The sequence below is a fragment of the Onychomys torridus genome, chromosome 6, assembly GCF_903995425.1.
Source record: "Onychomys torridus chromosome 6, mOncTor1.1, whole genome shotgun sequence".
Lineage (NCBI taxonomy): Eukaryota > Metazoa > Chordata > Mammalia > Rodentia > Cricetidae > Onychomys > Onychomys torridus.
The window spans coordinates 105,939,547-105,952,572 of NC_050448.1; the positions used below are offsets into that span (position 1 = coordinate 105,939,547).

General features: G+C 41.6%; 1 protein-coding gene across 6 annotated transcripts in view; it reads left to right on the top strand.

Annotated features, from left to right (window-relative positions):
• Positions 1-13,026, top strand: part of Col25a1 (collagen type XXV alpha 1 chain) — a 401,263-nt gene that overhangs the window by 321,478 nt on the left and 66,759 nt on the right. For all 6 annotated transcript variants that reach the window (XM_036189734.1, XM_036189736.1, XM_036189735.1 and 3 more), the window contains 5 exons: positions 440-493; positions 2,633-2,659; positions 4,943-4,987; positions 11,640-11,672; positions 12,116-12,151. In XM_036189734.1, the coding sequence (XP_036045627.1) occupies positions 440-493; positions 2,633-2,659; positions 4,943-4,987; positions 11,640-11,672; positions 12,116-12,151 (195 nt within the window). The remainder of the gene's footprint in view (positions 1-439; positions 494-2,632; positions 2,660-4,942; positions 4,988-11,639; positions 11,673-12,115; positions 12,152-13,026) is intronic.

Sequence of the window (13,026 nt, forward strand, 5' to 3'; positions counted from 1 at the left end):
ATGTTCAAGGATATGTATTTTCAAAATAGACACCTGTAAATGTTACTTTAATAAGAAAAATCCAATGATTTAGTCTTCATTTAATTGAGCTGAGAGTTGCTTTAAAGTTCTCCACCAAGAGAGTTTATCATTGCCAAGTGACCTTTATTCAACAAATACTAATTGGATGGTACCCAGAACCATATTAGCTATTAGCCCTATTGATAACTCACTTCGGCTATCTTAATGGTGAAAAGGCTCTACAAAGAAAATTAATCCAGTTGAATACTTTGTTCTCAAGCATGTAAACATTTGAATTGTACTGGAACTAATTATTCTAGTAGTTACTTTATGCTCTGTTTTTCTAGCACATCTAGGATGGCCAGTAACTCCTCTCCTTATCTCCACAATGTTCTAGGTTGGTTGGTTTTGCTTAGTAATGTATACTTTCTATTTTGAGGGTGAGCCTGGATCACCTGGAGCAGCAGGGCAAAGTGGACTCCCAGGACCAAAGGTTGGTACAGACAAAGCCAAGCACAGTCATCTGCTGCATGGGTTTCTACACCGTTTTCAGCTGTCACAGTTTGTTAAGCTATTTTCTGATTGTAGTTGGGTAGACATTTTTGTCAGTGGCATACTATCCAGTCATAGAACTTTGTAACTAATGACTACATTATGGTTATGATTGTCATTAGCATTAGACATGCAGAGAAGAAACAGGATATGACTGTCTAAAATATTTCTTATGGGTTGGAGAGATGGCTAAGCAGTTAGGAGCACCTGGTACTAGGGTTTCAATTCTTGGTACCCACAGCTCATGACCCTCTGTAAGTAATTCCTGTCCCAAAGGATCCAATGCCCTCTTCTGGCCCCCAAGGATACCAGGCTCACACGGTACACAGACATACATGCAAGGAAAACACCTATAATTTTAAAAAAATATTTCTTGTGGGATAATCAAATAGCATAAGAAAGCTCTCAAAATGGCTACTGTCATTTTACCCTTAATAAGCTGTGAAAACATGGGTCATGTTCGTACTGCCTCAAATGTACATATTAGGAAGCCCCACCACAGATGCTGTTCCCAGAGCCATGATGGCTTTTTCTCAAGATTTGGCCACCTTCAACTTCTATACAACATGGCCAGTTAGTCAGACAAAGAGCAGAATAAAGATGTGGTGTGTTTAGAATTTAAAAATGGATATAGTTTGAATTACTAAATAGGGAAAAAATGTAATGGGGATTTTTTTTGGATTGCCTGTTTTCTTGGTTTCTTGAAGAACAAAATGAATCCATTAAATCAAAAAAGATTGGTGACAGTTCAGTTTAAACCAAGCAGGCAGACAAATCCCAAATCCTTTGATGAGTGAACACCCCTTGAAGTACAAAACTCATGTCTAATCCCATCAGCTGTGCTGGTGTGAGTCTGAACCCACAGATGTCTGTCAATTGATTTGACATGTCACGTTACTATTTAGGTACTGGGGACAGACCTAAAATGCATGGACCTGCCCCTTTTTTGTCCTGAAGAAGAAAGAAAATATTCCTTCTGGGAATCCAGCCCTCTTCTGTCTTCTCCCACTGCTTGCACTTTACTAAGAAGCCCAATGGCGGGAGTTAATTACTGATGAGTACTCACAGTACTCTTCTTGTGTTGGCAGGCAAGGCAGCCATCAGGAAGGAGGTTGAGTGGTGAAGGTCACCAGAAAGGCAGAAAGCCAGGGGTCAGGTTGATTTCCAGAGAATGAACTTTGTCTCCAAACTGACTTCTAGCTTGGGTCCTTTTACTCTGGTTTTCTTTTTCTCCCCAATAATCTCCTTAAAACATTTTAAGCAGTCTGGTCTCATGGCAACTCTTTCTCAAGCTCCCCATAGGAAATTTCATCATAAGATGTACGCACTCTAAAACATCTATCTGCCCCCTACCCTTTCCGGGAGAAAGGGGGAAATGCAGTTCTCTCCAGAGACCAGTTTCCCATTTTAAGCCCTGTGTTTCCTTGGTCATCATTTATAGTAGGAACCTCACTCGCTAAGGCTGCTCCATTCTGGTATCTTGGCCTGCAACACATGAGTTATTTGATATCTGTTCTTATATCTAAAATTAACCCATTTCTATTAGTCTGTAAGTTGCCACATGGCTTGTGGCTTACCGGTACCTTACATCTAGCTTGTCATGGCAGCGGCTGGCAGCATCTCTCTGCTTCAGCCTTCCACTTCCCAGAATTCTCCTCTCTGCTTGTCCCGCCTATACTTCCTGCCTGGCTACTGGCCAATCAGTGTTTTATTTATTAACCAATCAGAGCATCACATACAGAACATCCCACAGCCAACATGCTAACCCACTTTATTGATTGAGTTTGTCACATTATGTTCCCCCTTAATGTCCCAGTCCACTCCAGGATGACCTTCTTATCTACTGCACATATCATTATTGTTATAGAAGTAAGGACTTAAGATTAAAGTTGGTATTGGTATCTGTGCTCAATTCTTCTGGATACTTTTGTAACTTGTTTTCATGTAGAAACTAAGGCCAAAATAGACAATGTGCTTTATAATTCACCTACTACATTCAGTGAGTGTTCAGTATCTACTTTGGTGTTACTGCTCTATTAGCTCTTCATTAATATCTCTCCATCTCTGTTTTGGTGCTCAGGGGGAGCCTGGAAAAGAAGGAGAAAAGGTAAGAATAGCTCTGTGTTGTTTATCACCCCCCCTTCTCCAGAGCTACATTCCAATTGAACTAGATGTGTGAGAGGATAGATGTGGATAGACAGACACACAGATGGATGGACAGATAGTTAGAAGTGGAGACTGGGGAGGGTTAATTTGCCCATCTTTCAGACTGTCAAATAGGGAAAGAGAAAATATGGTTTTTATCTTCCATATAAACTTTGAATTGGGGGTTGGAAGGAAGGAGAGAAGGGTAAACCCTGCCTGCCAGGCTCACCGTGGCTTTCAGAGATCCCTAGCCCCATAAAAACCCATTCTGCATACTTGCTAATGCCACGCCGATGCCTTCCTAAGCATCCACAGCTGTCTCTGCTGCTGCTGCTGCTGCTGCTGGGGACTCTGGGTCAAAGGTCAAAGGGATACAGATGTTTACCTGCAGCGACTGTCTAAAAGTGACCCCACAAAGAATCCCCATCAAAACCAGAAAAGGAAACAGACAGAGTCGGGGTTGCATGTTAATCCCTGTTAGATGTCTCTGGTATTTCTTGCAGGCCTGTCTTAATAGTTTTCAATCTCCTACTGTTTATACCCCAGGTTCCCTCTGCTAACTGCAGTAGTGTTTGGGGGTGTCTCTGAGAGGAGTGCTAGATACTATGATATGTTGTGATAGTCTTTCTGACAAACATCATAACCCTACTTGCAAAAGAAGTTCATCAAAAGATCAGGAAAACAGTCCTCAATTTAACTGTATTTTCCTGCCTTGTAAAGCAGAAAGAAGGCAATATTAGATTGTAATAAGAGCAGAAGAGGGGTTAAAAGGCCATTCATGAAGGGCCAGTCAATCTCTTCACTTCACAACTACTCTGAGTCCTGTTTCCCAATAAGGAGATTGGTGTTTTAAGGGGGTTTTCAAGCAGATTTCTAAAAAGCACGTGAGTAAGCCATCTCTCAACACTGCCTTAGAGTATGTACGCTAAAGCAGTATGCTTTTGGACATCAAATCAGTTCAGGGTAATTAACCTGAAATTAATTAGTCGCCAAATAACTGGTTCATGTAGAAATTGGTGGAGGTGCGATGCCAGCACCCATCTCGGGTTCATCAGATGGAGTGCTGCCCTCCTGGTCCACTGTACACAGCCCGAGCAGGTTAAGTTCACATTTATTTGAAATGGTAAAAGGAACTTGGGAGGGGAAAGTATCTCTCTTCTACCTTCTCATTCTTGAGAAACTGCTACTGATGATTTCTCTCTTAAATTCTGTGGAAGTGTTGAAATGATAGAAAAGTGACCTCCTCTGCCGCTAGAGAGAAGAGCAGCCCAGCATAGGAACACCACAAACACCAAGGCACTGGGATCTCCGACAGCAAAGACTATTTTTCAGAGTGTGCTGGCATGGTTTGAAATGCTGTGTACAGTACAGAACTTAGTTCTTACAGCTGCTTAGTGTAGCCTTATCCTCGTGTGACCCAGGAAAAACTCCGTGCAAAGAGCATTGCTTTTGCCTGCTGAGTGCCAGTCCTGGACTCCGTTCTACTGAGTCTGAAATCCATGACATTTCCTCTCTAGCATGCTCTAAGGCTTAAAGGAAAGCATTCAGAGTTTAGCGGTGCAAAGCACAGAGATAAAACAAAACCTTTCCCCTTTGCGCTGCCTTGTGAGTAGGAAGGAGATGTCACTGAAAGAGTAGGGAAGTAACCAAAGAAGCACACGTTCCCCTGACTCAGTTTACTGTGATTTGAGAGAGATGATATCTAATAAAAATATAAAAATTCCTTTTTCTGAATGCTGCCTATGGAGCCCCAAATAGATAAATACTCATAGGCCTTGGGGGCCGTGGCGTTCACTTGGGGGCCCTGGAACCTTTGATTGGTTTGAAGACAAGTCGAATTTATACAGCTTGTAAAGAGCAGGCTTGCACAGCATGAAGAGGGCCCAGAAGTATCAAACAGAAGTGCTATGGCATGCTGTGGAGAGTGGCAGGAGAGCCCTGCTGTGGGGAACTTTAGCCAGAGGAAAAGAGAGTGCAGGAGGGAAGCTGGTGTCCACATCAACCATGAGACGTCTGGTGGAGACGTCACCGCTTTGTGTTAACCCTGCCCTGTTTGAAGGTGCTCAGCCGTGTTCATGTAATATAAGTAACTGTATTGGCATCAGTCGGCTGGTCAAGCTTGTTGGCTCTGTGAACATTGACAGTGGGTTACAACAAGAGTGTGTCCAAAGGAGAATGCAAGAGAGCATGTGCTTTGCTTCAAGTCACCAGTAGATTTCAGTGTATCACTCTGTCCTCTTCTCAGGGAGATGCTGGAGAAAATGGCCCCAAAGGTGACGCGGGTGAAAAGGTATGGTCTTGTGAAATGCGGAAGGCTGTGTGCATGAGCATGAGTATCACTGAAAGTGTCTGAAGTCGGGAGATTTGGGAGACAACCTAGAGAAACCTCTCAAGTTAGAAAACAGTTCAGTATTTGACTTCTAAAAGGTGATTATTCCACATCCTAGCCACAAATTTAAATATTCTGAAAGCAAAACGGCCTGCCAAAAATTAGAATATAAGTAAATTTCCATCAATAGGTCTCTCTTTGTGCAATAAACACACTTACTCATGTGGCAGTGTGTCTTCACAGAGACCTGAAAAGGCTGTTCCTGGAGTGATTTGGCCGGCCCTAGATTTAGAAGGAAGTGTTTTGGTGAGTGGGGATGAAATTGAAAAGTTTAGTCTTGAGTTACTAGCACTGGGCTGCAGTGTTTACGTCAGGAACATTGGGTACCATGGCCCTTGCATCCTGCCTTCCCCTCCTTAGTCTTTGGAACACTGATGAGCATTAACAGCACATGCCTTCCTGCTCTGTCTCTGTTTTCTCCCTCTTGTCCCACCAGTCCGTCACCACTGTGTTTGCTTGGGTTTGTATTTTACATCCCTGATACCATGGCACTGTGACATCAAAAGGATGTTTTCCTTCATCCATGTGATGTGCTCAGATTTTGAAAGAAAACTCTTTTAGAAGCTGAATAGAGAATCAGAGTGGGTGGATTTCAGTGCAAACCAATCGAAGTAACTGATGAATGGGAGGATTATTCACTTAGGTTTATAGATGAGAAAGAGACTGTTCCATTTTGAAAATTATGACTCTACAGATGGATAATAGTTAGTCATAAAAACATGCTCATAAAATAAACAGAAGCTTATCTTTCTCCATCTCATAAATATTAATACAAATATGGCATGGAGGTAGGAACAAATTAATGTCGCTAAGTAGCAACTGTTTGTATTTGAGAAGCAGTAAATACCGAGCTGTCATCAAATCCGACAGGAAGTATTTAGTACATACTCCTGACTGCTCTCAGATCAGGATTTGAACCCCTGGCTATGTGAACCCAGAGGATGATGGTCTATTTAGCTTTTGTTCTATGATTGTAGCAGCCACAGACAGCATGCAAAAGAAACAAATGGGGCCATGTTCACAAGGGATTTTGCTTCTGGACCTGGTGACTTGGAGATTATTGTAATATTGTTGTTTTGGTTATTTTTTAACCATTTAAAAGTATAAAAGTAGGCTGGGAGGTGGTAGCGCACACCTTTAATCCCAGCACTCGAGAGGCAGAGGCAGGCAGATCTCTGTGAATTTAAGTCAGCCTGATCTACAGAGCGAGATCCAGGACAGACAGGCTCCAAAGCTACACAGAGAAACCCTGTCTCAATAAATAAATAAGCCATGCTTGGCCCAGTCTTGGAAGTATCCAGCAAGACTTAACTACAGTAGCCAACCTTTGCTTAAAACAAAGGAAATACTGTACACAGAAGGCAGCTTCTTCAAACAACAACAAAATATATAAAATTTAAACTGCACCTATGTGAATTTTAATAGAGCATTTTATGTCTTAGAGAATGTATTTTTTCTTAAACTCCGTTTTCTGGAACATAGGCCAGTAATTGTTTCTTTACTCACACAGGTTTTGAAATTTAATTTTGTAACAGTAAAACAATGTTTTTCCTTGAAAGGACCCAAGTGTCTCAAAGGAATGTCGTTTTTGCTTTATACATAATGCAAATCAGTTACCATACGGACTCACACATCATAAACTCTCAATAAATACTAACTTTTCCTACCATGTGGAAATTGAAATCAATGACATGGTTTTTTTTTTCTTTTCTTTTTTTTATCAAAAAGTTTTATTGCTCAGCTGAAATTAAGTACAAGAAATGCCTCAGTTAAAGCGGAAATCATTTCTATAAACTTTCAATGGGTCTAAACAGGGGATTGTAAATAGCGATCTGTAACGTGTATAATATGTAATCTGACCCACAGCATTCATCTCGAGAATGTAGTGATTGAAATATAATTTTTGATGTGTTTTTTAAACATTTCCTGCTCCTGTCTTATAATTTGTTTCCAGCATGTCAGAAACACTTTTCTTGTGGCCTTTGTCTTCAGTATGTGAAACCCATTCATCACTTTCCAACTTTGAGGGGTAAAATAAAAAAAAAAAAAAAAAATTTAAGCCTTTTTTCTGCTATTGATGTAGTAAATTACGTCATTGACTGATTCACTTTAATGGATTTTTTTTTTCCTTTTGATCCAACTCAGTGCATTCGGATGGTAAAGCAATCTGAGGCTTTCCAGGCTGGTCATCTGGAAATGCTGGGAGCTATAAAACCACTGACTGGGGCAGGGCTTCTCTGTGGCCAGCAAAACAGTATACTCAGCTTAAGACTAACCTGCCAAAGACTGATTTCAGACACGTGTGAAGTTACTGTGGAAGCTTTGGATTCTAGTCCTTGGAGTGTTAATTCCACCAAACAACATTGGAATCGATTTCTTATCCACTGCATGTGGCTGTCTGTACAGCTCACTGAATGGTTGGACCACACTGTTGTAGCCCATGTGGTGTTATCTGCTGGGTCAAGAGCTCCAGCTCCACTTCTTGGCACAAGTTGCCTGCCCCTTACCTTCCTTTGCTCCGATGGCCTCCGTTCCTATCCATGCAGTGTCTTCTGATTTAACATCTGGAACTCGAGCATCTTATCTTTCACAAGGCATGTCCTATTTGCCCTTACCAACCAATCTGTCTTAAAACCACAGCTGGAGGGCTGTGTCTGGGGACAGTCCAGGCAGTCCGCACCTGATCCTCTCTAATCCTGCCCATGGCATCCTTTGTTTAGATGCCTGCTCTCTCTTCCTCTTCCCAGTTCCTCATCTCCATTTTCTAGCTTTGTTCAATCTTCAATCCATTGAACCTTGGATTCACAAGTCATTTCCTAGAGAAGCTCTTTAGTCTCTTAAACTTCTCAGGTCATCCCTGTATACTGGAACAACACCCTGTAATTCTGTTCCTAATACATACTGTTCTTTACTGTAATTTCTTTATTAACGGGACACTGAGCTCACTAGAAAAGGAACAAACAAACCCAAGCCTATAGGATACTGTCTAGTTTCATTTCTAGATCATGCAATAAAATCCTCTTACAAGAGTAAGAAAGATGGGGTTTCTTTGGCTCATAATTGAAGTTATAGTCCATCATTGTAAGGAGGTCAAGGTATGAAGCAGCTGGTCACATTCCCTGTGTGGTCAAGAGCAGAGAACAGTGAATTTGTGTGGGCATGCTTGTACTAACCCAAGGCCTAGCCCATGAACTAGTGCTGCTCATGTTCAAGGTGGGTCTTCCTGCCTTACCCCAGTTAAGAAAATCCTACCTAATCTAAACAATTCCTCATTGAAACTCCTTTCCCAGGTCATTCTAACTAGCCATCACAGCTCCACCCCTTGTCCATTTGACACCAAGCACATCACTTTTAAGCTGTAATCTTCCATCCTTTGTCCCCAAAGTCAAACCAAAAACTGCATAGTGCCAATCTGTTCTAGTCCCTGTGCCAATCCAGGTTCCAGGACATTGTTATAAGATAGTAAATACTGTTTGGAAAACCTTTTTTTTTTTATCTTAAACACCTTCATATTGTCATTGAATGGCACAAAGTTTCTATAGCCTGCATTTGTTTATTCTGTCTTTATTAACATATGCATATTTAATTACTTACTGAGTACTGTGTTTGAAAACAATCACATACAAAACCAGTTCTTGACTGAAAGTGAAAAACAGTGAAGTCGCCAGGTATAGTGGTCCACGCCTTTAATCCCAGCACTTGGGAGGCAGAGGCAAATGGATCTCTGTGAGTTCGAGGCCAGCTTGGTCTACAGAGTGAGACTCTGTCTCAAAACAACAAAACAAAACAATAAAACAGCTAAGTCAAGTTCATTTACCTCACAAAACTTCTCCATCTGTGGCTTAGCCCACTGACTAATGAAGCTAGGATATACATCAGCCACAGCTGGGAGGCTGTTTCCTGCTTTAATCCTGTGTTCACTTGTACTTTGGGGACAGGGTTATAAACATCCCCTGCTCCATTTCAGCTACTTGGAACATTATCCTGTCCAGCAGTGACCTTGCTCTTAAAAGTTATAGAAATTCCTGGGGATTTCACAGTTGTGCATCTTTTAAAATGAGGATAAAGATATGACGATGAGTTGTCCATCAAACGAAGCCATCTTGATTTCCACAAGTAGAGCAGCCTTTCACTGTTGGACTTTCCTTCCCAGCTACTTTCTCTGAGGACAAAATCCAGTCTTTATTCTCAGATAGGAGGTTAGCCACACAGTCTTGTATTCACTACAAATGGTTAATATAAGAACTACCTTTAATGTACATGCTTTCTCTAGCCTTTAGGACCGATTGTCAAGACGACATAGTCTAACCATCCTTTTCTTAGTCAGATAAAAAGAGCCAGCATGGAAGGACAGTTGAGGAGGCTCGAAATTCACTTCACTGTAGCTCCTTCACTTTCCTCATCACTAAGTGGAAGCAGCAATGCCTTCCCTGCCTGGGAGGCTAAGGTATAAAGAAGACAGAAGGAGCATTGCAAAGTCAAGTTGTCTTTAGTGCTACAAAGGTCATGTTTTCTAGAATATTGCAAACTGGTTCATTAATGTTGATGGCTCCCAGACTTAGTAGAAATAGAAACAAGTATTATTTTCTTCACCACATTTATTTCACCCCTCTTTTGGAACTCATTTGAATGGGAATGGTTGGGAAGGGAAGACTCATTCATCCAAGAGTTCACTTCTTTGTTTAGCCACATTTTAATTTTTCCTTGGGTAATGGCAATTACAGATGTCAAATTCACATGTGTACTTCTTTCCCCAACAAACTAAATTGACTATTTCCTTCTCTTTCCTAAGCTCAGGTTTCTCCCTTCCTAAAGGTCTCTTTTCATTTTGATCCTTGACTGCTGACCAGACTAAAAACATGGTCACTCATTCACCACGTGTGTGTTAAGCATATACTGAGGTCGTGATGCAGAGTCGGTTCGCATGCAGCTGTCTGTCTGCTGACAGGACAGATGAACATGCAGGCAGTGCCCACAGCAATCATAACACAAGCTGTACCAGACATAGACAAGCAGGAAGCTACAGTAGGATGTGCTCCTGGGGGGCCCCCGGGTGGAGGTGAATTGGTGAACAGTTCCTTAAGACAAAGCCATGTAAACCAGGACCTAAAGCAAAGGAAGTGTCATCCATGGGAAGACATGAGTGGAAATGAGGGAAGGGGCCATGTGCCCATCAGCGCACAGGGACCTGAGGCCTCTATCTGTGTGTCTGTTTCTAAAAGAGATTGGCGAGCAGCTTCTGGACTCTAGAACAAGGGAACAGACCCCTGGAAATGCTTGAGTACTTGTACAGATGACAGAGCTCAGTGCATCTCAGCTCTGGCCCCCCGGCTTCAGTTTTCTTGACAGTCTCAAATGTCCCCTCCTTTTCTCTGTCCTTGTATGTTCCTAGGGTGGAGAGGACATGAGTGAGACTGAGAATCTAGGCCTTTTGCTGCCTCGTTTACAAAGGAGTGACAGTCTTACCTCTTCTCCATGTTCCTGTCTGCACTGGTCCTATCCTTAGGATAGTGTATTTCTATGTGGAGTCACCCTCCATGAAATCTGGACAGACACAGTCTGAAAAAGCCAGACTCCCCCTGAGTAGCCATCTCTTCCCCACCCCTATGTCAGGACTAACACCCTGGGAATGGCAGATAAAAATGTTTTGGAACCTGTTAACTTAGCCTTCCACCAACCCCAGAGCTTTAGACCAGCTCCCCCATCTGGCTAGAACCACCTCTCTGATGTACCCACCAATATATTTTAAACTTATCTTTACATATGACATTCTTTGCTCTGTAAAACTATTAAGCTTCATGAAACTGCTTCCATTTTGGAACATGAACTTTGGGGTACCCTAAATCTATACTCCTGGACCATGGTCACTCAAAATGGCTCCAGAATAAACTATCTCTTGATCTCTTTAAAAAGTGAAAAATCTGATTCTATCTGAAGACTCTTTTAGCCCCTCTGTGTATTCCCATTACCCACATGTCACTCATCATTCTGTGACTGGCTGGGGGTTGAGTTATGGTACAGTGAGGGTAATACAGGAAAAGGCATGCTCATGCTTTATGATGGTGACAAACTGATCTGCAGCATGGCTTTTGCAATGCAACCTCACTAACCTTTGACTTCATCTGTTGAACCTTGACCTTCCAAAGACCAAGAAGGGCAGGAACTCCCTGTAAATAGCCAGTGACATTAATAAATCCCAGAAGCTAAGAAAACCAAAAGATTCAAATCCGTCAGTTACAATTCATTGCTTCAGAATATATATTTAGCATCTTATTAAGGGAATGGCTTCATGTTTATATATTCTTAGTTATTTCAAGAAATATAGTCTTTTCATGTTTTATATTCAGAGTAAACCCATGATTTTAGGCAGGGCATGGTTTCTCTTACATGCTGTTGTTGTATAGTGGCTGAGTCTATTGATGTACAAAGTCCTGTGGGGCACGGATAGGCTCACTGGGCATATGTAGAGTCCCTCTGGGCATCCATGTGGGTAATGGCTGCCTGGGGGCTTGCATTGTTTTCTCAACATAATATCTCCTGGGTTTCATTTTAGGGTGACCCTGGATCATCTGCTGCAGGAATTAAGGTAACTATAGCCTTGCACATGTGTATGCCATGGGGATCATGGTTTTGACTTTATGAGCCTCCCTTGTCTCTTCAGTTTAGCAGCATTGATGGTTACAGCTCTGGTCCAATTCTCTGGCAACAGCTTCCAAACACAGCAGGAAAATCCCAGGCAGTCTGAGTAGGAGGGCTTACTTTCTCTTCCATGTTTCCTTGGTTTCCAAGATGTGTAAGTGTGTGTGTGTGTGTGTGTGTGTGTGTGTGTGTGTGTGTGTGTGTGTGTGTGTTTTCTAGGCATACTCACAGCAGTTTCCATATGTGGAGTGGAGAGTAAGAAAATGGCATCTACAAAATGTATGTAATCAAGTAGGCAGTTGGATCATTACTGCAAAACTGCCCAAGGCCTAGGATTTTTCAAAATTTCTTCTAAGACAGCCCTTTTTATCTTTGCTTTTCTTTGTCCAGGGAGAACCTGGAGAATCTGGTCGTCCAGGACAAAAGGTAATATCTCTCTGTTTTAGGTATGTTCTTTGCATCTGTCCATGACCAGTATTTTACATCATTGACATCTAATATGGAAACATTTATTGCACAGAAGAATCACTTCATGCTTTGTACAATGTTGCTGGTTGCTTTCCATTTTAAAAGGTCCTGGTGTTGAGCATAGCAAAGTATGAAAACAAACTCTGTATACATGTACTCAGCTGTTTAAAACTAACAAATCTCTGCTGAATTGGAATGCCAGCTAGTTGCCTTGCATGCTTAAAGCTAATCTGTATTTTCTGTGTTTCATGGGAAGACATAAGTATATACTAAACAATCTCAATGGAGGATGATGGACCGTTCTTTTAAAATATACCTCTTCCTCCACTCATTTCCCTGCTAACTTGTATGTGACTCTAACCTGTGTCATGAATGTTGCCTTATGGAAACTGAATTCGTTTAAAGAACTAAAGTTTAATTAGTGACTCTAGCCACATCACTTTCACTAACTGAGCTATGGGTGCATTAAATTTATCATTTGTGCTTCTTCACTGAATGTTTATACTCATTTTTCATCTGAGTCTGAGGCAGGAAACAAATGTTGTCAGTTTCTCAGCTGACCACCTGGGTCTCAATGCCCAGTCTAGCCAAACCTCACATAACAGACAAAGAAAATGAATTCTGTAGGACAAATTCCTTAAAGCCATAGCCTTTCCTTTGTCCAGTGGTAGCTGATGTTATAGGCAGAATATGAATTAGGACATAGAACATACCTCATTAGCAAGAGAGAGAAAGATAGTAAATCCTATTGCAGTGGTTTGGAACCTAAAGTTGAAAGTTTGCTGTATTGTCATTGTTCTTGACGTCATCGCTTGACGTCATCGCTTGACATC